A 26,787-nucleotide genomic window follows, 5' to 3' on the forward strand; every position below is an offset into this window, starting at 1 on the left:
AGAGTCACTGAGATCAGGAGGATCTCTCAAGAGAGACAGTGACCTACTGGAGAGAGTCCAGAGAAGAGCTGCAAGAATGATTGGGTGACTTGAGCATCTCCCCTAGGGAGAGAGACTGAGAGCCCTGGGGCTGTTCAGTCTGGAGAAGAGAAGGCTTAGAGAAGATCTGATCAATGAGCACATATATCTGAGGGTTGGGTGTCAAATGGAGGGGGCCAAGCTCTTTTGGGTGATAAGCATCAATAAGACAAGGAGCAATGGATACAAACTTGAACACAGAAAGTTCCATCTCAATGTGAGGAGAAACTTCTTTGCAGTTAGAGTGACAGAGCAGGCTGCCCAGAGATGTTGTGGAGTCTCCTTCTCTGGAGGCTTTCAAAACCCACCCAGATGCATTTCATGTATGGATTACCCTGAGTGATGCTGCTTTGGCAGGGGAGTTGGAGTGGATGATCTTTGGAGGTCCCTTCTAACCTCTAACATTCTTTACAGCGAGTGTGGTGAAAGATTGGCACAGGTTGGCCAGGGAGGTTGTGGCTGCTTCCTGATGGAAGGCGTTGAAGGCCAGGTTGGATAAGGCCTTGAGCAACCTGTTCTAGCGGGAGGTGTCCCTGCCTATGGCAGTGGATTGGAACTGGATGAGCTTTGAGATCCCTTCCAACCTAAACCATTCTATGATTCTATGGTTCTGTTTCTGCTAGGAACTTCCAAAGCTACTGGGTTATTTGCAGCTTCTCCTTAAAAGCAGCATTAATTTTGGCTCTCTAAACCTCCACCTAGTGAACATTTTTGATGCTGTCCCTTGGCAACCCCAAGGGTTTATAAAGTTGTAATAAAGTATGGGTCTTTTGGCATTGGTAGAGGGTTTTTTACTTCCTAAGGAAGAATAAAACCCTAAACAAATAAGTATGTACAATACCTCTCATAATTTGTCATGGGTCTGCTGTCCTCAGGACAAGGGCAGCTATGCCTACCTGTGCTGATCAGGAGGAGGAATCTAGTTGACATATCTTCTGTTGCTTCTTCATGTTTTATTTTGCCTGTTGATCTTCCTTGACTGCAGTCCCTGATAGTCAGGAAAAATATTCATTTTTATTTTAAAAAAATCAAATATCTTTGTTTTAAGGCAAGAAAAAGGTCAGGGGCTTCTGCATCATATAGTTATTTCATTGTTTAAATCTTTATATAGTAGGAAGTATTTGTTCCATAATTAATGACAGACTTGAAAGAGTAGTTTTTGACATAGAGTAGCATGTCATCTTCACCAGGTATTTCTCTCTCTGTCTTTCATTTTCAAATCTCACTCCCCTGCTTAAGGTATGCATAAATGGACTTTGTTTGTTAAACCCATTAATTGCCTGCAAGGTAAATGGTAGCCACATCAAGTATCTTGTACCATCTTCAATGCTCCTATAAGGAGAGTACCATAGCAGCAGTTTCCCCAGCTATGTGTGCTCAACTAGTGGAACTGCAGATCCCAGCATGTTGAAGTACCTGGTATGTGCTAATTTTTAGCAAGTGAGGTGTCTTTCAAATGCATGCTGGAGATGGACCTCAATTTCTTAAGCACCACTGCATTTGTCAGAAAGCATCTTCCAAATTCCCACTAATTCTTACAGCTCTTTCAAAGTTTGGCATTACCAAAGTTTGGCATTACCATTTCAACCTTTCAAAAACTCCTCCACAAATCTCTGTTCTGGAATATATTACCTGCCTGTGGTACTCATAGGAAAATGCAAGAAAATAGGGACTCTAGATCTGGGCTGTCCTGCTGGAAAGCAGTTCTGTGGAGAAAGACCTTGGAGTGGTAGGGAGCAGCAAGTTCTGCATGGGCCACAATGTGCCTTTATGTGCAAGAGATTTAATGGCATCTTGGGGTGCATCAGGAGAAGTGTGGCCAGCAGAGCTAGGGAGGTTCTTCTCTCCTGCTCTGCCCTGCTGAGACCACACCTGCAATACTGTGTCCAGTTTTGGGCTCCCCAGTTCAGGAGAGACAGGGACCTGCTGGAGAGACTGCAGCAGGGACCCACAAGAATGACTGTGGGACTTGAGCATCTCCCCTGTGGAGAGATACTGAGAGCCCTGGAGCTGTTTAGTCTGGAGAAGAGAAGGCTGAGAGGGGATGTGATCCATGTGAGCAAATATCTGAGGGGTGGGTGTCAAGTGGAGGGGGCCAAGCTCCTTTTGGTAGTCAGCAGCAGTAAGTCAAGGAGCAATAGATACAGAGAAAGTTTCAGCTCGATATGAGGAGAAATTTCCTTAGAGTGAGGGTGATAGAGCCCTGGAGCAGGCTGTTCAGAGAGGTTGTGAAGTCTTCTTCTCTGGAGACTCCAAACCCACCTGGATGCATTCCTGTTTGGACTATCCTGGGTGATGTTGCTTTGGCAGGGAAGTTGGAGTGGATGATTTCTGGAGGTCCCTTCCAAACTCTAAGGTTCTGTAATTCCATGATTCTGTGAAATTTAAAGCTTATTTGCCTTTCTTTATTATTTGCCCTGCTGCTTGGTTATTTTTTGTTTGGGGCAGATTTGGTTTTGTTTGTTTATTTGTTGTTGTTTGGTTTGGCTTTTGGTTTTGCTTGTTTGTCTATTTGTTTTTCGATAGCTTGCATCCTATTTGTTCGTGTCCCTGTTTATTTTGTGTCTTTCAACTGGAAAGTAACTTCACTCTTTCATTCAGCAGTAGGATCTCTTCCATGAGTAAATCAGATTCTCTTCTAGACCATCAGGTTTTAGTACAGAAGGGAAAGCTTGTGATCAAGAAATGTGAGAGACAAGGACTGCCTCCTCTGATAGGTTTGTTGTGTTGGCTAAAGAACAAAGTGCTGGGAGGAATAGTTTACAGTAAACCCCAGGCAAACGTCAGCTCGTCCTTAGTGCCATTTATTTACTCTCATCAGAAGCACTCCTAAAATGTTTTTACATTCCTTTGGGTGAATTACAGCTGAATTGAATACTTTGGTGATCGCATCAATTTGTCACTAATTTACTAATCATCAAATGTAAGTAATAACTCAAATTAGGAATATCAAGTGCACCTAGTACTCAAAAGTACCTATGATCCAGAAGAGGTTGCAAGTCTCATTGCTGCCTATGCTAGGGTTCATCAAATCCTACACTTGCCCCCGTCAAGCTGTGCTGCCACCCAATGAGAGCTGGGCAGGCTGAGTGCTGGATGAAGACTAACCATATAAAGTTCAATAAGGATGAGTGCTGCGTCCTGCAACTGGGGAGGAATAACAGCAGGCACCAGTACAGGTTGGATGATGCCTTGCTGGAAAGCAGCTCCATGGAGAAAGTCCTTGGAGTCCTGGTGGGCAGCAAGTTCTGCATGGGCCAGCAATGTGCCCTTGTGATAAAGAGAGCCAGTGTCATCTTGGAGTACATCAGGAGAAGTGTGGCCAGCAGGGCTAGGGAGGTTCTTCTCTCCTTCTGCTCTGCCCTGCTGAGACCACACCTGCAATACTGTGTCCAGTTTTGGGCTCCCCAGTTCAGGAGAGACAGGGACCTGCTGGAGAGAGTCCAATAAAGAGCCATAAGGATGACTGTGGGACTTGAGCATCTGCCCTATGGAGAGAGACTGAGAGCCCTGGAGCTGTTTAGTCTGGAGAAGAGAAGGCTGAGAGGGGAGAAGAGAAGGCTGAGAGGGGATGTGATCCATGTGAGCAAGTATCTGAGGGGTGGATGTCAAGTGGAGGGGACCGAGCTCTTTTTGGTGGTCAGCAGCAATGAGACAAGGAGCAATGGATATAAACTGGAACAGAGAAGGTTTCAGCTCGATATGAGGAGAAACTTCTTTACAGTGAGAGTGATAGAGCCCTGGAGCAGGCTGCCCAGAGAGGTTGTGGAGTCTCCTTCTCTGGAGACTTTCCAAAGCCATCTGGATGCATTCCTGTGTGAAATACCCTGGGTGATGCTGCTTTGGAAGGATGGTTGGAGTGGAAGATCTCTGGATGTCTCTCCAACCTCTAAGGCCCTGTGATTCTGTGATTTCTTCAGGCTGAGTGAAGGCTTTTCTGATCACCTCTTGTGCTGTGATGTAGAATAAACTGTCACTTGTGCCTTTTCCTCTACTGACCGTTGTACAGAGACAGTCACTTAAGTAGAGAAGGTGAAGAGTGGAACAATTTTATTCTGGAAATATTTGCTTGTGGAACTCCTTGATGTACAGTATCACTCAGGTCAAAGGGTCTGTCAGGCTTACAAACAGGTTGAATGTAAACTCTCAGTTACATTGGGGTTAAAAGAATGCAAACTATCACACTTCTAAGCAGATGCCAGTTTTTTACTCATGCAGATGACGTAGAAATTTCTCTTTCTGATCTCAGAGTCAACAATATCTGGGTTCTTCCACTTTGCTCTCACAGTTTGATTCTAGAGCCTGAAGCAATAGAGCAAGGCTGCTGCTTACCTGTAGCCTCCACTTCAGCTACAGAATATTTGAAGAATTCTGGGAGCCAGGGTTTTTAAGACTAGTTTCAATGGGTTTGGCTGTTCAGTGCATGCCTTGGCGTGCATGCCTTCCAAAAGGCTCCATAAATAAACCTGTGAGAAGAGACAGCACAGACCCTTTGTTTTGTTTTGGTTTTGCCTGTTTTGGTCTCAAGTCTTTCTGTAAGACCAGACGATCAATTCTGTCTCAAGGACTGGACCATCAATTTTGTCCTAATATTTGCTCTTTGGACACTAGCAGTCATCTCCTTTCAGAGAGTCATTCTGTTCCTTTCATACACTTTACAATTGATTGAGCTCATAGAAAGGCAAACAGCTGTTAGTGGTCCTGTGGAAAGTTCCTGTTCATCTCCAGCTCCTTTCTGTGATCTGTCCTGGTGTGACAAGGCCAAGTGCCAGGTTCTGCACTTTGGCCACAACAATTCCATACAGAGCTACAGGCTGGGGACAGAGTGGCTGGAGAGCACCCAGGCAGAGAGGGACCTGGGGGTACTGGTTGACAGCTGAACATGAGCCAGCAGTGTGCCCAAGTGGGCAAGAAGGCCAGTGGCATCCTGGCCTGTACCAGGAACAGCACAGCCAGCAAGACTAGGGCGTCCTTCTGCCCCTGTACTCAGTGCTGGTCAGGCTACACCTTGAGTCATGTGTCCAGTTCTGGGCCCTTCAGTTTAAGAAAGATGTTGAGGTGCTAGAATGTGCCCAAAGGAGGGCAGCAAGGCTGGTGAGGGGGCTGGAGCACAGCCCTGTGAGGAGAGGCTGAGGGAGCTGGGGGTGTGCAGCCTGGAGAAGAGGAGGCTTAGGGTAGACCTCATTGCTCTCCGCAACTACCTGAAAGGAGACTGTGGTCAGGTGGGGTTGGTCTCTTCTGCCAGGCACCCAGGGACAGAACAAGAGGACACAGCCTGAAGCTGGCCAGGGCAGGTTCAGGCTGGATGTTAGGAAGAAAGATAGATTTGCATTGGGATGGGCTGCCCAGGGAGGTGGTGGAGTCATCATCCCTGAAGGTGTTTAAAAGGAGGCTGGATGAGGCACTTAGTGCCAGGGTTTAGTTAATTAGGAGGGTTAGGTGATAGGTTGGACTCGATGATCCTAGAGGTCTTTTCCAACCTGGCTAATTCTGTGATTCTGTGATCTTAGATCCCTTAAGGCAGTTTTGGTGAGTTTTCTACTGTTTATGAACCAGAGTATGCTTTCACCAAAACATACTGTTAGTACCTCTTGGGCTAGGCTTCCCATTTATGCAAACTGAAGTTTAGAAGCTGGAAATCTGACATTTCTGTGTAGTCTCTCTTAAACTAACAAGAAATATTTGTGTAAATCCTGTGAGCATGGAAGACCATCCCACGTGTCTTGATGGCAAGTGCCAGAGCCTGTGTGAGCAGAGGGTGAGTCTTCTGGCTTTCACTCAGGCAGAGTTCAGCTGCTGAAGGAAGAGGAGGTGTTGGGCTAAGCATATGACAAACAAGTGTCAGTCCTGAGACAGCAAAAATTGTCCTTGCCCCAAAAGATAATTTGGTGCTGGATCCAGAGCAAATGACAGTAGAGGCTGCTTAGCTGAGCATCTGGGTGAGACTGTGTTTAATACTGGTCTCCTGTGAACTCTGCTTTGCCTGCCAGGGTTACAGTGAAGGGCAGTGGTAGGTTGCAAAAAATCCACATGATCTGAAAGCAGAGTATTTTTAATGGTTAAGAGAATGCAAATTCCAGTTTTCTGTACTGGAGAATCACCTCGACACAAACAGCGCCCGGAGGAAGAGGCAGTGGAGCTGTCCTGTTTAAAGCAAGGCGTGGCAGGTTTTGGGACCTGGGCTTGCGTAGGATCATTCTCCTCGTCAACTCTTGCAGCCAGACTGGGGAGGCCTTAGCTAATGCAGACTAAAGAGGCTCTTTCTGGAGAGCTGACAACAGGTCCTTCATGGAGAACAGTAAGACTCTACCAGGCAGGGAGCACTCCCAAGCCCCTCTCCTCAGAGCTGCTCTCAAGCCAGTCCCTGCCCAGCCTATACTGGTGCTTGGGATTGCCTCGATCCTAAGAGGTGTTTTAAATTGAGCAGATATTTTGAGAATATAGGAGGTATCCAGAGAAATCTCAGATAGTCTTGAGAAAAGCAATGAACAGCAAGTGTCAGCTGCCTGTGCTATCCATCATTCAATGAGCAGCATCTATACACGTTTTCACTACTTGCATACCACCAATAGGATGTAGCCCAAGCAGATGCATTGCAGACACAATGCACTGAGACTTTAATCACAGCTCCTGTAAGTGTAGCAGGGAGTTGTCTGCCTCTGCCTTTATATGCCCTTTGAAAATGCAAGCTCCACTCTGGGAGATACAACCACGAATGAATATACTTTATTATTTGGAGCTTTGGATGATTGCCTTAATAGTTGAAAGCAGCTTACTTAAAGGATTATCCAAATCTACAAACATCCAAAGGGAAAGCATATTAAAAAATATATGAAATGTCAAGTGCAGTGAAACGGTGCTTTTAAACGTTTCTTAGTCAGACAGAAAGAAGTGTCCCTCTTACCTGGACAACATCTCCCTCAGAAAAACCCAGCCTGATTCTTTCTATGTAGGAACACAGATCTTTGTCTGGCCTGTGCTGTACACTAAAGCATTGCTTTCTGTCTCAGGCATTGTTTGTCTTGAGCAGCAGCTAAAGCCTTCAAGACAGCTGTGCAATGTTTATTCAAATGGTTTTGCAGTGTTTCTTTTCATTTTTGGCCAAGTTTGTGATGCTTTACAAGTATGGATAATGCCTGAAACTGTATCCAATTCTGGGCCCTCAGTTCAAGAGGGACATAGAAGTGCTTGAGAGATTCCAGTGCAGAGCCACAAAGATGAATAAGCAAATAGAATGTCTCTCTTATGAGGAGAGCTCGAGGGAGCTAGGGTTCTGCTGCTTGGAGAATAGGAGACTGAGAGGTGACCTCATCAGTGTTTATAAATAGGTGAAGAGTGAGTGCCAGGAGGCTGGAGCCAGGCTCTGCTGCATGATGCCCAGTGACAGGACAAGGGGCAATGATGGAAGGTGAGGCATAGGAAGGTTCATTTAAACCTGAGGAGGTTTTTTTTCACTGTGAAGGTGACAGAACTTTGGAAGAGGCTGCCCAGGGGTGTTGTGGAGTCTCCCTCTCTGGAGATATTCGAACCCCACCTGGATGTGGGTTCTCCTCTCCCTCTACTCTGCCCTGGTGAGACCTCATCTTGCATACTGCCTTCAGTTTTGGGCTCCCCAGTTTAAGAGGGAGAAGGATCTGCTGGAGAGGGTCCAATGGAGGGCTGCAAGGATGATTAGGGGACTGGTGCAATCACTGATGAGGAGAGGCTGAGGGACCTGGGAATGTTTAGTCTGAAGAAGAGAAGTCTGAGAGGGGATTTAATAAATGCTTATAAATATCTGAGGGCTGGGGGTAAGCAGAGGGGGAACAGGCTTTGCTCACTTCTCCCTGGGACAGGACAAGGAGCAATGGATGGAAGCTTTAGCACAGGAGGGGAACCAGCACAGGAACCACCTCAACACAAGGGGGAACTTCTTTACTGTAAAGGTCACAGAGCACTGGCACAGGCTGCCCAGAGAGGTCGTGGAGTCTCCTTTGGAGACTTTCAAGGCCTGTCTGGATGTGTTCCTGTGTGACCTGAGCTAGATTGTATGGTCCTGCTCTGGCAGGGGGGTTGGACTGGATGATCTCTTTGGGTCCCTTCCAACCCCTGACATCCTGTGATCCCGTGATGTGTTCCTATGTGATCTGATCTAGGTGATCCTGTTCTGGCAGGGGGGTTGGACTGAATGAGCTTTCGAGGTCCCTTCCAGCCCCTGACATTCTGTGATTCTGTGAAACCCATTTGGCGGTGGCTTGCAAACAAGCATGAACTCTGCACTTCTGAATGAGGGGCTAGTGGCAAGTCTTCCTGCCACCAGGGGTGTGCAGGTTCTGCTATTCCTAACGAGCTGTTCTGGTTTTCCACAGGAAATGCCATCAGGCCCATTGCCCTGCGTGCAGTGTCTGCCATAGCCCGTGCTCTCCCAGGATTTCCCATCCTAGCGACTGGAGGCATCGATTCGGCTGAAAGTGGGCTCCAGTTTCTGCACAGTGGGGCTTCTGTCTTACAGGTACCTCTTCTGGCTTTCAAACGTTAGCATTAACTGTCAGGAAAATGATAATGTAGCCTCCTCTACCCTAAAACATTAGGGTAGAGTAGGGAGGTTTACACCATTGGATAGAACTGTCTTGGTTTAGCTTTATGTTTATTTGCTAAGAGACCTTCTGATGGAGGGGATCAAGAGTTGCTGGAAGAAGGTCCTGGGTGTCCCAATAGCAATCTAGGATCTTATCACTAAGGATTTAAACTTTAAACATCTCTCCCTTGTCATGCAAACAAGGTTGATGCAGAGTTAAAAGTGAGCTATCTGATGTTCCTTTTTTCCAGGTTTTTGTCTTTTGAAAAGAGCCTTCTCAAGGGGTTAGGAATTTCAAGGAACACTAGTTAGGGCCCACTGGGAGCCAGTTTAAACTCTTGTTTCTCCGGGCATTAGAGTCCCTTAAGTTCTTTATGTAAGCAGCAGATGCAGGTACTGCCTGCATACCCTGCTGGCATTGCAGCTCATTCTATTGGAATGAGATTCACGCAGTAGTTGAAGCTGTTTACATTGCCCCGTGAGTTGTTCTCAGGTCCTGGGCCTACTGGCATGGTTAATTCCTCCCAGTCATGGAAGGAAGTCTTGATGGCACCAGGCAATTGGCTGGAAATCAGCCCCTTACCTGCTCTACCATGCTTGCCAGGGCACCATTGTAGCATGTATGTTAGAGTGGCTGGTAAGGAGCAGGCAGTGGTGATGCTGCATTTGTTACATTCTGGCAGACACTCATCCTCTTCATCTGCAGTTCCCATCATAGCCAATAGCAGCTGCAGATCTTGTGGGTGTCAGCTTTGTGTCATTCCCTGGGACGACTGGAGTGGTTTCATTCCATGACAGACTTTGACAGAAACGTTTGAGTCAAGTGTGACTACCCTTTCTGCACAGCTGTGGTGTCTCCTGAGATGAGTCATTTGTTTCCTGTATTTCATGGGGAAAAAATAAGAAAAAAAATCCAACTCAGAAGCTTGATTTGGTCTGAGTTTTAATGCACAACAAAATATGGAGGCTGAAGTAGAAGACTACTTCTTTTTTCCAGACTTGCTAAGTTCCTTCTAACTTTTTTAGTTCACATTAGAGTGCTTCAAACTCTTCTCATAGAGAGAAAAAAGTTCTACCTTTCATAGAATCCCAGAAAACATCTGATTGGAAGAGACCTCCAAGTTCATCCAGTCCAACCTTCCACCCAGCACTGAAGGCTCAACACCAAACCATGTCCCTAAGCACCAGCTCCATAGACTGCTTGAACACCTCCAGGAATGAGGACTGCAGCACTGCCCTGGAGAGACCATTCCAATGGCTGAGAACCCTCTCTGGGAAGAAATATTTCTTAGCATCCAGCCCAAACTTCCCCTGGGGCAGCTTGGAACCATTTCCTCTGCTCTTGTCCCTTGCCACCAAGGAGCAGAGGCTGCTCCCTCCTTGCACCAACCTCCCTGCATGGAACTGTAAAGAGCAGTGAGGTCTGCCCTCAGCCTCCTCTTCTCCAGGCTAAACACCCTCAGCTCCCTCAGTCCCTCCTCATAGCCCAGGTCCTCCAGGTTCTTCTCCAGCCTCGTTGTCCTTCTCTGGATATGATCCAGGCCCTCAAAGTCCTGGAGTGATGGGCCCAGAGCTGAACACAACACTCGAGGTGTGGCCTCCCAAGTGCTGAGCACAGGGGCATGATTCCCTCCTGTCCCTGCTGCCCACCCTGTTTTTGATCCAAGCTGGGGTTCTATTGGCTTTCTTGGATACCTTAGCACTGCTGGCTCATGTTCAGTCTACTGGATGTTTTTAAGGCCAGGCTGGATGTGGCTCTGGGCAATCTGATCTAGTGTGAGGTGTCTCTGCCCATATCAGGGAGGTTGGAACTGGATGATCCTTGCAGTCCCTTCCAACCCTGGTAATTCTGTGATTCTCTGAGTGCCAACTAGAACCTGTCTCCAAGTAGCAGCTTTTTAACCACACATGACCAAGTCTGTAGGGAGGGGGCACAATGGCCTGGGAGCTTCTTCAGTACAGACACTAGGTACTGGTGCAAATTAGAGAGCAGCTTTTGTCCATAAGAAAAAAAAAAAATGGTTTATTGTTGCTAATAGAGCTGAGGTTTTGGGAGCTTTGCCTGGAACAAACTTACGTGATCTGAGCTACAGACTGCAACAAGTTTATGGTTTACATCCACTGTTTCTGAATTTCTTTTCTTTTCCCTGGTGGTAATGGGAAATTCTGAACTGTAATTTAATGCAAATATCCCAGTCAATGCTCAAGAGAAAGAATATTGGATTTGCAAAACATTAATTACTGTTTTCTTTTTAGTAATAATCAAGTTCGCTGGAACTGGCTTCCAGAAATTACTTGGACCTCCTGGTCTTCTGCCATCTGCAGAACAAGTTTTCTTTTCAATATATATATATTTGTTTTTCCAGATATGGTGAGAAAAGTTCTTTCCTTGTCCTTAAAATTCACCACTGTAGTTTAAGTCATCTCTAAAAACTCTTTTAAACTCCTCCAATTCAAGCCCATCCTCAGGTTCTGCTTATGACTCTGCCATGAAAGTAGAGAAGTCATTTAAACTACTCTGAGATAAATGGATTCTAAAGCTGCTGTGTAGGGAAGGGGCTGAACTAGTTCAATTGCACTTGTTTAAATATAAGCCTTTAGTAAACATCCTGCAGGACTGAGTACAGGCTTTGAGTCACTTACCTTGGGAAAGGCAAATGGAAGGGAGGAAGAAAGAAGTGATCTCTCTAGACACTCTTACAAGAAGTACACTCGACTGGGATGAGACTGCAACTTGTATTTGCTGCTCAGGAAGATAGATGGAAGACAGTTCCGTCTTCACAGGTCATCTCTGGAACCTAATTAGGATTCTAAGAATCATTGTCATTGCTTTCCTCCTTAAGGAGGTCACAGGAGGGGCCAATATGAATTTCCCTCAATGCCAGGCTCTCTGCTGTGCATGCTTAGTGTCAAATGCCCAAGCTGGTGCTTCTTCAGCATTTGAAACCTCTGCTGCTTTTCATAACAGCTTTGACAGTTCACCTCTGCTTTCTCAGTACCAAAACAGTGAGTCAGAACAGAATTTGGAGATCACATGAAGGAAAGTGATTTACTGAATGGTTCAGTAGATGAAGATTCGCTACACAGCGAGCCCCTGTTTTAGGTAGGTTGAAGCTGGGACTAGTGAGAAAAATATGTATAGACTTATCTTAAGCAGCTGTTTTAAACACTGTTGGAGATGATATTGAATAGACACTTAGAACGACAGAATCATAGCAAACATCCAGCTGGAAGACACCACCAAGCTCAGCCAGTCCAACCTTCCACCCAGCACTGAAGGCTCAACACTAAGCCATGTCCCTAAGCACCAGCTCCACAGGCTGCTTAAACACCTTCAGGGATGGGGACTGCAGCACTGCCCTGGGCAGACCATTCCAGTGGTTGAGAACCCTCTCTGGGAAGAAATATTTCCTAGCACCCATCCTAAACCTCCACTGGGGCAGCTTGGAACCATTTCCTCTGCTCTTGTCCCTTGCCACCAAGGAGCAGAGGCTGCCCCCTTCTTGCTCCAACCTCCCTGCAAGGAGCTGTAAAGAGCAAGGATGTCTGCCCTCAGCCTCCTCTTCTCCAACATGAACACCCCCAGCTCCATCAGCCCCTTATGGTAGCCCAGGTCCTCCAGGCCATTCTCTAGCATCTGGACATGCTCCAGACCCTCAATGTCCTTCTTATAGTCAGAGTCCCAGAGCTGAACACAATACTTGAGGTGTGGCCTCCACAGTGCTGAGAGCAGGAGAATGATCCCCTCCTGTCCCTGTTGCCCACCCTGTTTCTAACAAAACACTGCACCTCATGTGATTGTACTTGTTGCTTCCAAAACTACAAGAACACCCTAAGACTGCTCCACACTCTGGAGTGAGCTCTGTGCTCAGCATTTGTCTGAGAGCCTGTCAGTGGGTGCTGCCACAGCTGCCACCACCCTATTACAATGGATGTTCCTTCTTTAGCAGTACTTTAAAAGGATAGGTGGATAGAGACCTTGGAGTCCTGGTGGGCAGCAAGTTCTGCATGGGCTAGCAATGTGCCTTTATGTGCAAGAGATTTAATGGCATCCTGGGGTGCATCAGGAGAAGTGTGGCCAGCAGGGCTAGGGAGGTTCTTCTCCTCCTCTACTCTGCCCTGCTGAGACCACACCTGCAATACTGTGTTCAGTTTTGGGCTCCCCAGTTCAGGAGAGACAGGGACCTGCTGGAGAGAGTCCAATAAAGAGCCATAAGGATGACTGTGGGACTTGAGCATCTCCCCTGTGGAGAGAGACTGAGAGCCCTGGAGCTGTTTAGTCTGGAGAAGAGAAGGCTGAGAGGGGATGTGATCCATGTGAGCAAGTATCTGAGGGGTGGATGTCAAGTGGAGGGGACCGAGCTCTTTTTGGTGGTCAGCAGCAATGAGACAAGGAGCAATGGATATAAACTGGAACAGAGAAGGTTTCAGCTCGATATGAGGAGAAACTTCTTTACAGTGAGAGTGATAGAGCCCTGGAGCAGGCTGCCCAGAGAGGTTGTGGAGTCTCCTTCTCTGGAGACTTTCCAAAGCCATCTGGATGCATTCCTGTAAGGATTGCCCTGGCAGGGTGGTTGGAGTGGATGATCTCTGGAGGTCCCTTCCAACCTCTAAGGTTCTGTGGTTCTGTGATTCTGTCAGTTCATCCAGCATTAAATGCAGCCTGGTCCTGCAGCAGTACAGGTTTTCTTGATCCACCCTGGGAGTGTAATTCAGCAGAACAGCACTTGTGCAGCCTTTGGGCTTCTCTTCTTCTGCCTAAACAAGAGTCTTGTGTTTTCCCAGCCATGTGGTTGATGTTTTGTGGGCTAAGAGAATACAAAAGCCTTGTGAGAGCTGAAGTAAGTGCAGCTTGGCATATCTGTTAGGGAAGAGGTTTATGAATTATAAATGTACTTCCATTAAAGGCAGGATCAGCCTCTCCTCCTCAGCTGTCTCACCTATCATCACTTCTTTGCCTTTTTCTCCAGTTGCTTGCTTTTTAAAAAAGCATGTATGAAGTCATCACACACAGGAATGCAAGTCAGGGGCCAGGTGGCAAGTTATGTTTTGCTAGATGCTGTGAGCACTTCAAGTGATAAGAAGCAGGTATCTTGTGAAATTGTGTCATATCCCCTCCTTTAAAAGATGGAGAGCAACACCTTCATGGCATTGCTGGCAGTACTTTTGTACGGGACATGGCTTTGCTACAGGAAGGCTGGGAAGAGACTACTGACAGGGTCTTGTAATGACAGGGTGAAGAGTCATGGGTTTAAACTGGAAGAGGGGAGATTCAAACCAGGTGTTAGGAAAGGGTTCTTTCCAGTGAGGGTGGTGAGACACTGGCACAGGTTGCCCAGGGAGGTTGTGGCTGCTCCCTCCCTGCAGGTGTTGAAGGCCAGGTTGGATGAGGCCTTGAGTGACCTGTTCTAGTGGGAGGTGTCTCTGCCTATGGCAGGGTTTGGAACTGGCTGAGCTTGAAGTCCCTTCCAACCTAAACCATTCTATCATTTTATGATTCTAGATATCAGAAGAGAGCTGGGTTACAGGGTGTAGTAGCCAACACTAAATACCATGAAGTAAATGTATGCTGTCATCATTTATCATGTTTTCTCCTGTTTCATTAAAAATAAAAATATTAAGGTCCTTGATGCAATGCAATAAGTTTTGTATGGCTACAGAAATGCAGAGAGCTGCTTCTCCATGCACTTAATTAATGTTCTCTAAAGTCTGTCACAGTGTCTGTTTAAGTCCATAAAGACACTGATATTTGAGTTAAATAAGGACAAGATAAAGCCAAAACAAAATCTCATGCAGGAATTATTATTTGTGCCACTTTAACTGTGTGGAGAGTGAAGAACTAGAAGAGGTTCCAGTGATGGGAGTGAGAAAGCAGTGCAGTGACAGAGCAGGTCCTGTGGTTTAGAATTCCAGATTGTTAGCATTTGACACAGTAATTTCACAGATCATTCTTCCACTTCATGCCAGAAACAGGTGTGAAAAGACACCACCGGTTTGAGTGGGTTTGTTTTGAATTTTACATTACAAAATGCTGAAGTATTTAAATCATTATTCAGCTGATTCCTTAGCACTATCCTCTTTTTTTTTCCTATGATTTTTTTTTCTAACATACCCAAATCCACCAACCCACAGGCATGAAACCTAAAAATAAATGTAAATATATAACATCGTTATTTGAGGAGACAATCCTGCACTGGCTGTGTACCAAAAGCTCCAGCAACTCCAGCTTCTTTCTGAGCTACAATTCATTGCTGTAAGGTTTGTTTTTTTTAAAACCCAGTTTATCAAAAGTTGTATATTGAGGATATTCTTTTTTTTTTTTTTTTTTTGCATCTTCTGCATCCTGTGTGTGATTTATCATGGCACAAGGGTGATCTGTTAGGCTTTTTGCAGAGACTCCAAAGAGGCACACATGTTTCAAAGTCTTCTCACTGTAGGAAATTAAAAATGGAGACAATTACAGAGAATTCCAGTGGAAAGAGAAAATTGCCTTATGGAAAAGAAAGCAATACAAGCTTCCAGATATCAAATAAAAAAATCACTTTGCAGCAGGCTGTATGATTAAATTGTAGATCAATATCATGTAGTTAATGCATTAGCAGTAGAGCATTAATTTGCAATTACCGTAGGTGATCTGATCCTCTGCGTTCTGTCCATTGACTTAAATGACCTTTTGTTGAAAGACAATTCTGTAGTCATTACTTCTAGCAGATGTAGCAAAAAAAAACAGGTGGGACAAAGGGGTACCTGCTGGAGTTTGCTTGTTCCATGGTAGAGTCTCTTCTCTTCATGTTCTGGTATGAAATACTTTTGTTAATCATAGAATCAAAGACTCACAGATTGGTTTAGATTGGAAGGGATCTCAAAGATCACCTAGTTCCAACCCCCTGCCACAGGCAGGGACACCTTTCACTAGAACAGGTCACTCAAGGCTTCATCCAACCTGGCCTTCAACACCTCCAGGGAGGCAGCAGCCACAACCTCCCTGGGCAACCTGTGCCAGTGTCTCACCACCCTCACTGCAAAGAACTTCTTAACATCCAATCCTCTGCCAGTTTAAACTAGTTACTCCTCATTCTGTCATTACACGACCTTGTCAACAGTCCCTTCCCAGCCCTTCTGTAGCCCTCTTCACGTACTGGAAGGCCACTCCAAGTTCTTCTCGAAGCCTTCTCTTCTCCAGGCTGCAGAGCCTCAACTCTCTCAGCCTGTCCTCAGAGCAGAGCTGCTGCAGCCCTCTGAACATCTTTGTGGCCCTTCTATGGACTGTCTCCAACAGTTCCATGTCCTTCTTGTGTTGGGGGCTCCAGAACTGCACCCAGGACTCCAGGTGGGGTCTGAGGAGAGCAGAGTAAAGGGGCAGAATCCCCTCCCTTGCCCTGCTGGCCACACTGCTCTTGCTGCAGCCCAGCACACAGTTGCTGTCTGGGCTGCACTCACACTGCTGGCTCATGTTGAGCTTTTCATTAACTCAGACCCCCAGGGCCTTTTCTTCAGGGCTGCTCTCAGCTATTCAGCACCCAGCCTGCAGTTGTGTTTGGGATTGCACCCACCAAGGTACAGGACCTTACACTTGGCCTTGTTGAATTCCATGAGGTTGGCCTTCTGGTCATTAACCTGTAAAGTATATGAGGTCCTTCTCAAACAAATGGCACAGAATTAGGGACATTTCTTTTCATACAAAGTCATGAAAACACAAATGTGCCCTGTTGCTCCACCATCAATGTCTGTAAGGCTCTGTGCATGGCTGTGATTTAAAATCTACTCATATAGTTCTTCTTCCCAGCAGGGCAGCCTGTAGCTTTACCTCAAGCTGTGCTTAATGGAATCATAGAATTACTAAGGTTGGAAAAGACCTCTGAGATCCTTAAGTCCAACCATCAGCTCAACACTACTACTGCCACTGAACCCTGTGCTGAAGTGGCACATCTGCACACTTTTGTATTCAGCCTGTGCGGATTGAATGCATCTGGGCATTGCACAGTGCCCCTCCTTATGTCTCAGGCAAAGGAACAAGGTGTGAGTATACTTACCCTCAGAGACAGAGCTGCTGTGATGCTGGATCTGCCCAGCGCCCTTCTTCCCTGCCTCACACCAATTGTGTAGAAGACCTCAAGGATCTAAAGAAGAAGGAAATCCTTCTGGAAGTATGACAGTGCACAATAGGAAAGAATAGCAATGCTTTTTGCCTCCACAAGGTAAAATCTCCCTCTAATGCAGAATGGGGTTGTCTATGACATCACTCGTGTGTTTCTCTAATATTTTCAAGGAACATTCTTCTTGATACTTCTTTGGAGCCAGAGTCTCAAGGGATTCAGGACAATTTGATGATTACTTTTTCTCCTGCAGGCTTTTTAGCAAAGCATTTAGCCAAGATATCTTTATAACAGCAAGAAAGTCCTTTGTGGGTGAATAAAGCTTTTGCACCACAAAATAGTTGGCTTGACCTATGAGAAAGCATTGCTACTGTATTTGTGCATACGTGAAACCTTGTGAGGAATCCTTCTACATAGGATAAAATGCCCTTGGTATCAGACAATAAAAGCAAGGCTCTGAAAGTGTAGTCATTGAAATGACAGGGGGAAAAATGTCATAAACATTATGTCATGGCTTCATGTTTAGATGCTACCATTTTTTCTACCTCTACCCCCAAAAAAAAACCTCAACCAAAAACCCAACACAAAATATCATGAAGTAAATGTATGCTGTCATCATTTATCATGTTTTCTTCTGTTTTATTAAGAATAAAAATGTGAAGACCCCTGATGCAATGCAATAGGTTTTGTATGGCGACAGAAATGCGAAGTAGAGAGCTGTTTCTCCATGCACATAATTAATGTTCTTTTAAGTCTGTCACAGTATCCATTCAAGTCAATAAAGAAACTGATGTTTGAGTTAAATAAGAACTAGATAGTCCCAAAAAAGTCTCATCCAGGAATTATTGTTTGTGCCACGTAATGGTATGAAGAGAGAAAAAGCTAGAAGAGGTTAAAGTGATGGTAGTGAGAAAGCAGTGCAGTGATGGAGCAGATCCTGTGGTTTAGAATTCCAGGTTAGGTTTATACTGATGACACATGGAAGAAAAATTATTTTGTCTTGCAGTGAATAGCTGTAATTTGAAATGCAGTAAAAGGGCTCGGTCCTCCCTTGTGTTTAATTTCAGCTCTGTGTGAGGAGAATGAAGTTGAGTGGGTGGCTGCAAGACTTAACCACAGCAAGTTATCAGTGTGGCAGAGCAAGACTGAGCTTCTTCTACCTAGATTTGCTGAAAGCCAAACTTTCTTCTGCCCCCAGTCTATCCTTGCACCAGCACCGAAGGCTTTGCTTTCTCAGAGAGTTTGCATGAATGGATATGCCTGAGACTATGGCACCAGCTGGAAGCTCAGATTTTTGACACATGCTGTGTCTTGGATGGGTAGAAGAACAAAAGCTTTCTGTGCAAAGTTGTCCATGATACAAAGAAGTTAAAATATTGGAGGTAATTATTCTCTTCTCAGTTATATTGATGCGTGAAGAATAAATTGCTGGATGCAGTGGCAGGCCACCCAAATTATATGAAACAAGATTCAAAATATGGATCTTTAGATCCATGTGCTAGTTTGACACAGCCTTTTCCCTACAACACAGAAGTGAGGGAAAGCAACATGTACACACACAAAAAAAAAAAAAGCCCCTCTGGGTCGAGATAAAGAGTTGAGACAAGATAAGAGTTTACTATTAATGAGATAACAGAATGCACAATTACCTTAACCTCTTTGCAGAAAAAAGCACAGCAGCAAGCAGAAGCAAATGAGCTAAACAACTACATCAACTGCATCCCTCCTCCTCCAGCTGCATTCACAGTGGAAGAAAGCAAGCACCCCAAAACCCCAGAACCCAGAAGAAGCAACTGGAACAGACAGCCTTTTGTGTTACAAGTGTGAACATCAAACCCTGTGGTGGTTTGGATGTTACCTGCCCCCCTACTCTTATGAAATCACCCAAACTAGACTCAGCTGGATGGAAGTTAAAGAATGAAGCTATATTTACAACTTAGCACAATATACAAGCATATATACACAGATATGTACAGTTATATACAAATTAAAAGTAGTACAGAAACACAATATGCCTCCCATAAACAATCAGAGTTCCCAGAAGGGCTCCCCTCCCTCTATCCCTCCCTTCAGAAATAACCAGATCAACCCACATATATCTTACGTCATAAATGTAGAGATCTGAGGTGAGATGTCAAAAAGATGACAAGGAGGTTAGAGGAAAAAGGGTTAGATCAGATTAGAGCTAAGGCAGAAGCAGCCACAGAGACCAGACCACCAGAAAGAAGGCACAGCCCAAAGTGAGAGCTGAGCAGTGTGTGAGAAGTGTCTTATCTATATTTTGACTAATTGCATTTCTCAGCAGAAGAATGAGTAATATAGATTGCTGTTGGTTTTTATTCTTCTCACAGCTAAGGATTTCATTTCTCTCAGTAAGAATATTCCAATTAGGTTCAAAACAGCACAAGCCTCATCATACTCTGCTTCAGCCAGCACTTTCATTTTGAAGGCGGCATGAGGCAGGGTGGTATGAATAGCAGCAGGTTAAAGTTCAACCTAGGACAATCCACCAACAATTTCAAGTGAAAGAAGCACCACTGTTTTTCAAATACAAGCCTGATTGACATGAATACAGTCTCATGTAGAAATAGCAGGCCTTAGCTCATGTTTCCAATGAGACTCACTATGTTTGTGTATGTAGGGCCATGAAGATGCTCAGAGGACTGCAGCAGCTCTGCTATGAGGGCAGGCTATGAGTATTGGGGCTCTGCAGGCTGGAGAAGAAAAAACTTCGAGGAGTGGCCTTTAGTATCTGAAGGGGTCTACAGGAGGACTGAGGAGGGACTATTGACAAGGTCTTGTAATAACAGGATGAGGAATAATGGGTTTAAATTGGCAGAGGGGAGATTGAAACTGGATGTTAGGAAGAAGTTTTTTCCAGTAAGGGTGGTGAGACACTGGCACAGGTTGCCCAGGGAGGTTGTGGATCACAGAATCACAGCTAAGGATTTAAGGATTCTGTGATCCACAACCTTCTTGGAGGTGTTCAAGGTCAGGTTGGATGAGGCCTTGAGCGACCTGTTCTAGTGGGAGATGTCCCTGCCTATGGCAATGAGTTGGAACTGGATGAGCTTTGAGGTCACTTCCAACCTAAACCATTTTATGATTCTATGATTGCATGTCCTTTTGATTATCCTCAGTGGCCATTTCCAGGGAAATTTGCCAGAAGGTAGAAAGTGTTTTGTTGTAACAAGTTTTGAGAAGATGGGAAAGGTAGGCAAAGAAGAGAGTGTTCCCTGCATTCCTTCACTGGGAATGGGAAAGTGCCGTGACTTCACCTTTATCAGACCTATGAGAATCCACATGGGACAGCCTTGTTAGGACTGTCAGCCACAGGAAATGCTTTAATTGGCAGTCACACCTTATTAGACGTCAGAGAACCCAACCAGGAGACACAGAGCTGCTGGAAGCCAGATATCATTAGTGCTGCTGCTCGCAGAGCTGCGCACTTGAAAAAGTCTTCAATGGCTGTGGCGCTGAATGGAGTGGCCCTTCGCTGCAGAGCTGGGCTTTGCAGCACATGCAGAAACAAAGGAGGGAACAAAGTCCTGTCTGAACCTGGCGAATTGTCAAACCAAATGAAAAAAAATGAATGTGAAAAGAGGAGAGTTGGGACAGACATCCTCAAGCGAGCACTTCGGATAAACATTTCATTACTTTTGAGTTATTTCTTGTCCGGCTGACAAGAATAGAAAATCAACCTGTGCCTAACGGTCTGGCTGTGCTAATAATAAAAAGGAAGTAGCATTCCATTTCTAGATGAATCCAAGTTGCAGGGAAACCTGTGGCAGAACAGACATCTTTTCCTTGAGGAAAAGGACCTGGGGGTCTGGGTTGATGAAAAGCTCAACATGAGCCAGCAGTGTGAGTGCAGCCCAGACAGCAACTGTGTGCTGGGCTGCAGCAAGAGCAGTGTGTGGCCAGCAGGGCAAGGGAGGGGATTCTGCCCCTTTGCTCTGCTCTCCTCAGACCCCACCTGGAGTCCTGGGTGCAGTTCTGGAGCCCCCAACACAAGAAGGACATGGAACTGTTGGAGACAGTCCATAGAAGGGCCACAAAGATGTTCAGAGGGCTGCAGCAGCTCTGCTCTGAGGACAGGCTGAGAGAGTTGAGGCTCTGCAGCCTGGAGAAGAGAAGGCTTCGAGGAGACCTTGGAGTGGCCTTCTGGTATGTGAAGAGGGACTATTGACAAGGTCTTGTAATGACAGAATGGGTCGTAATGGGTTTAAACTGGCAGAGGGGTGATTGAAATTGGATGCTAGGAAAAAGTTCTTTGCAGTGATGGTGGAGAGACACTGGCACAGTTTGCCCAGGGAAGTGTTGAAGGCCAGGTTGGATAAGGCCTTGAGCAACTTGCTCTAGTGGGGAGTGTCCTTGCCTATGGCAGGGGGGTAGAGCTGTATGGTCTTTGAGGTCACTTCCAATCTAAACCATTCTATGATTCTGTAGTAGACTGCCTCACTTTCTCCATTGTAGATGCTCAGGATTGAAATTGCTAATTGATAGAGACAATTTGCTAGGAGAATTCTCTTTCATGGAAATCATCATTTGCCAAACAAAATAATCTAGAATTTGTTGCTGTTGTTTTCATTATAGTTGAAAAAAAATGGAGCAGTCTTTCATGATTGATTTTCACTTTTCATCTGTTGGAAAAGTTGCAATATACCAATCAGCACATTGTAAAGTTACAAGCTAAGTTAATAACACCTTTATCCTGTGCAGGCTTTTTGGTAGTTTTATGTTTTATTTGGGGCTACTTAACTTCCTTCTATTTCTGCTCATTTCACCAGCTAGTAAGGGATGTCTGCAGGGACAGCCTACTTCAGATATTGGAGGGCCACAAGAAGGTCTCCTTAGAGCCTCCTCTTCTCCAGACTGAACAACCCCAACTTTCTCAGCCTGTCCTCATAGGCAAGATCTCCAGCCCTCTGATCATCCTCATGGCCCCTTTCTGGAGAGGTCCCATTTGTTATTCTTATAACAGATTCTCATGCAAAGTAGGTTTAGTCAACACTGAACGGTAACAATAATTTAATAACAATTAGGTATCAGTTGAGCATCAACTCAAATGCTGTCCTATACCAGTCACTGTCAGATTGTGCAGTGGATTTTTCTCTTCTCTTACACCAGGGATACTGAGCCTGCTTCACTTTCTCTTGCCCAGATGTTTGCCCTGCTTGCCTAGGTCTGGTGACACAGGGGCTTTAAGAGTCTGAGAAGTGCAAAGAATGGTTGCTTTGCCAATATAGTCCCTCCATGTCTCCTAAGAAACCAAAATATGGCTTTCCTTTCCAACAGCTTGTGCTACATAGACAAGCACAGAGCTGTCCTCACTATGCATAAACCCATGGGGTGTAAGTTGACATCAGGTGAGGTTTGGCTAAAAGTTTACAAAGTAAAAACAACATGGAGATGGCTCTTTGAAAGAGGCTTGGTTAAATGTTGAAGAACCATAGAATGATAGAATAGTTTAGGTTGGAAGTGACCTCAAAGACCATATGGCTCCAGCCCTCTGTCATAGGCAGAGACACCTCCCACTAGAACAGGTCACTCAAGGCCTTATCCAACCTGGCCTTCAACACCTGCAGGGAGGGAGCAGCCACAACCTCCCTGGGAAACCTGTGCCAGTGTCTCACCATCCTCACTGCAAAGAACTTCTTCCTAACATCCAGGTTAAATCTCCTTTCTGCCACTTTAAACCCATTGCTCCTTGTCCTGTCATTACAAGACCTTGTCAATAGTCCCTTCCCAGCTCTCCTGTAGTCCCCTTCAGATACTGGAAGGCCACTCCAAGGTCTCCTTGAAGCCTTCTCTTCTCCAGGCTGCAGACCCTCAACTCTTGTAGCCTGTCCTCATAGCAGAGCTGCTGCAGCCCTCTGAACATCTTTGTGGCCTCTTCTGGACTGTCTCCAACAGTTCCATGTCCTTCTTGTGTTGAGGGCTCCAGAACTGCACACAAATGGGGTCTGAGGAGAGCAGAGTAAGGGGGCAGTTGGCAAGTTGCTTCACTCAGCTTAGGTTGCTTCCAGACACAAAGATAGCTCTGTTATAGACAAGAGTTTCCCTTCCGAGTGTGGAGGTGACTGGAAACTGGACCTGAAAATGTCCCAAACTCCTTAGTGGCACTGACCATGTAAATAGAAGGAAAGGTAAACACGGTGTGAAGTGCTGAGTTTCTGTTTTGGTTACTGCCACCTCCAGTAATTACTGAAGGAATTGCCTGGGTTTTGTTGAGTTGTATCTGCTGTATCTCTGGGAGGCTTGCTTTCCAAAAAAAGGAAGATGTGACCCATTCAGGCTTGCAGAGCACTTCTGTTAGAGCAGTTTTTTCTTGCAAACATTATTGATCATACACAAAAAGGAAGCAGGGAGAATTTTTCCTTTTCATATGGTAGCAGCCCTGTTGACATTTTAGTCAAAGGCTGTAGCAGGTGGTGAGAGGGAGAAGGGCAGAGTAGGCAGTGAAGGAGGCTGTCCTCAGCGAAGCATGGTGCTGGAGCCCATGGGGGCACAGGGGTGTGCTGCCCTGCAGCTTGGCTTGGAGTTGGTGTGAGGCTAGTTGGAGTTTGGTGACCAGTCTGCCATTTTTTTCCAATGGTAGAAAATTCTCTTTTTTCCTTTTTTTTTTTTTTTTTTTTTTTTTTTCCCTGCACAGAAAGGAGGGAGAAGCCTGAGACTATGAGCCCTGATGTCTTTTGGAAGTTATTTTCCTGCTACAATAGAACCCCCCTGACACAGCTTGATCCAGGTGGCAAGAGGTTCTTTTATCCATGCAATTAGAATGAAAGAAACAAACAGAAAGCATTTTTGTGCAGCTGGCAGTGTGTTTAAGAAAGGGTTTAACTTCCTTCAATATCTGAGCTTTGTCACTGCTTTTCTTGCTGGTATTTGTTATTTGGACAGAGATAGGTAAAACAATCCCTAAGGGAATGTGGAAGTGGGTTTTTATCTCAGACGTGAAGGACTCAAAGGGTCAGAACTATTTTATTCACATGAATCTCACTCTTTAATAGACACAGCAGCTGCTGCCCAAATTCATACAGGCAAGCTGATAAAGGATGAAAGTAATTTTAGCTGAAATAAAATGTGAGAGTACTACAGGGAAAGACTCACAAGGATGAGAGGTTAGTCATTGCAGAACTCAACTGAGGTTCCAAAATGGAAAAATTGCTTTTCTGTTTGATTTTGAGAGGTCTGCAGATTTCAAAATTCTGATCACACGAGTATGTCCCTCAGGAGATTGTTCTCAATAGAGTTTGTTGGAAAATTCTTTGAGGGAATTAGTTTTTATTGACAAATTTCATTTCATCAAAATAGACCTGGGTTCAAGTCCCGGCTGTGTGTCTGATTCAGAGTGTCCTGGGATGAGGAATGATGAAGGTTTACCCCGGATCCATTATGCATTAATGAAACTGAGAATTACCAATAATTGGGAAATATTATGTCACAGGGATGTTTAAAGATAGAAATATTTGCCTGTTTAAAATGATAATCAAAACTCTAATCACGTGACGTTCAATAAGGGGAAGTGCAGGGTCTTGCATCTGGGGTGGAATAACAACAGGCATCAGTACAAGTTAGAGGTTGCCCTGCTGGAAAGCAGTTCCATGGAGAAAGACCTTAGAGCGCTGGTGGGCAGCAAGTTCTGCATGGGCCAGCAATGTGCCTTTATGTGCAAGAGAGTCAATGGCATCCTGGGGTGCATCAGGAAAAGTGTGGCCAGCAGGGCTAGGGAGGTTCTTCTCCTCCTCTACTCTGCCTTGCTGAGATGACACCTGCAATACTGTGGCCAGTTTTGGGCTCCCCAGTTCAAGACAGAGAGGGACCTGCTGGAAAGAGTCCAGCATAGAGCCACAAGAATGACTGGGGGGCTTGAGCATCTGCCCTATGGAGAGACACTGAGAGCCCTGGAGCTGTTCAGTCTGGAGAAGAGAAGGCTAAGAAGAGATCTGATCATACATTTGATCAGTGTGTGCAAATATCTGAGAGGTGGGTGTCAAGTTGAGGGGGCCAGGCTCTTTTTTGTGGTGCACAGCAATAAGTCAATGAGCAATGGATACTAACTGGAACATTCTATGATTCCATAGCAGGTTCCAGCTCAATATGAGGAAAAATGTCTTCAGAGTGAGGGTGTCAGACCCCTGGAGCAGGCTGCCCAGAAAGGTTGTGGAGTCTGCTTCTCTGGGATCTTTCAAAACCTGTCTGGATGCATTCCTGTGTGGACTACCCTGGGTGATCCTGCTTTGGCAGGGGGGTTGGAGTGGATGATTTCTGGAGGTCACTTCCACCATCTAAGGTTCTATGGTTCTGTGATTCTGATTCTAAAAATGTGTGGAATTTCCTTAATTAAAAGGAAAAAAAGCTTAGCTGAATCAAAGCTTTTCCTTCAATCATTTTTGCACCATAATTTAGTTTTGACCTTTTTGTTCCAATTAACTAGGTTTGCAATCCAGCCATTTTCAAGTTAAATCAAGCTGTTACCTTCTGCATTGTAAAACAGCACATACTGGTAATTCTGAGTTTCTATTCCTCAGGTTTTTCAGGGCACAGTTATTTTCTGAAGAGTTCCTAGAACTACGCTCACTTCTGCAAGTATGCCTTGCCAAAAATGGGATAACAGACCAGCTCCAGTCTAATCTTCAGCACTGAAGGGTCGATGCAAAATCGTGTCCCTAAGTGCCAGGTCGAACACCTCCAGGTCTGGTGACTCCAACACTGCCCTGAGCAGACCATTCCAATGACTGAGAACCCTCTCTGGGAAGAAATATTTCCCAGCAGCCAGCATGAACCTCCCCTAAGGCAGCTTGGGACCATTTCCTATGATCCTGCTCCATGCCACCAAGCAGAGGCTGCCCCCTCCTCGCTCCAACCTTCCCACAGGGAGCCCTAGAGAGCAATGAGTTCTGCCTTCAGCCTCCTCTTCCCCAGGCTGAACACCCTCAGCTCCCTCAGCCCCTCTTTTATAGTGAGGGGCCCAGAAATGAACACAGCACTCAAGGCGTGGCCTCCACAGTGCTGAGTACAGAGGGATGATCCCCTCCTGCCCACCCTGTTTCTAACCCAAGCCAGGATGCCACTGTCTTTCTTGGCCACCTGGGCACTGATGGCTCATGTTCAGTCAACTGCTCCTGGTGACCAGGTACCAGGCAGACTTCTATGTGTTGTGTTACTTGGACTCACATATGAGCAACCTAACTCATCCTTGCCTTAGAACTATTTTGAAGGAGCTGGAGGATGCAACTCATGGAAATTGGTTAAGTGAATCTACAGCTACCTGGCACAGCTGCAGCTGCTGTAGCAGCAGCTGCAGAACTCCTGGGGGAACTGAAGGATTTCATTTTACACAACAGTACTTAGAGAGGCAAGACCTTGGGTGTTAATAAATGGGATATGAGGTGATATTCACCATAAATTTAAAGAGAGTCGTAGGGTCCTTGTGTGTGATTGGGCTGTTCAGAGAAGGGAGCCAGCTCATCTGCTTGCCAAGATAACTTTTATTTGGTAGATCTACAGCACAATGATACAATTTGCCATAGATGGCTGATTATGAGGCTGTTCCCCATGCTCCTCAGTGCTCAAGGCAAGAGAAATCATATTTGTTTTCTTAGGAAAGATAATCATGATCAGTACTTTTATCAGTGTGTGTGCCCACCTACTGCATAAAGGTCCACTTTGTACTTCCAAGAACTGACAGAATGCTTTAGTGAGATAAGGAAATAAAGCCATTCCTGTAGGGGTAGTTGGGGGGGTGGGGGGGAGGAAAGCAATGATCCAAAAAACAGTTACCTCTGGGAGCCTTGTGAAAATTCTTGATTTTTTTTTTTGATAGTTCCCCACTCAAAAACACAGGATAAAAAAATCTGCATCAGTCAGAGTCCCTTGGTAAATACCAGTTTCCCACTCTTAAACACCCAGTTTAGCTAGTTAGATCAAAGACACATTAATTGGCAGAGGAGAACATAGTGGGAGGGAAAATACATTTCAGCAGGCTGGGAATGAACGTGTCATACAAAATACCTAAGGGATCCCTTGCAGCACTCTTACCCACTGCTGTGC

The 26,787-nt window shown here is 45.4% G+C and overlaps 1 protein-coding gene across 2 annotated transcripts in view; it reads left to right on the forward strand.

Annotated features, from left to right (window-relative positions):
• Window positions 1-26,787, forward strand: part of DPYD (dihydropyrimidine dehydrogenase) — a 647,138-nt gene that overhangs the window by 517,720 nt on the left and 102,631 nt on the right. For both annotated transcript variants that reach the window (XM_064147329.1, XM_064147330.1), the window contains one exon: window positions 8,427-8,569. In XM_064147329.1, the coding sequence (XP_064003399.1) occupies window positions 8,427-8,569 (143 nt within the window). The remainder of the gene's footprint in view (window positions 1-8,426; window positions 8,570-26,787) is intronic.

Source organism: Pogoniulus pusillus, chromosome 8 (genome assembly GCF_015220805.1).
Source record: "Pogoniulus pusillus isolate bPogPus1 chromosome 8, bPogPus1.pri, whole genome shotgun sequence".
NCBI classification, from domain to species: domain Eukaryota; kingdom Metazoa; phylum Chordata; class Aves; order Piciformes; family Lybiidae; genus Pogoniulus; species Pogoniulus pusillus.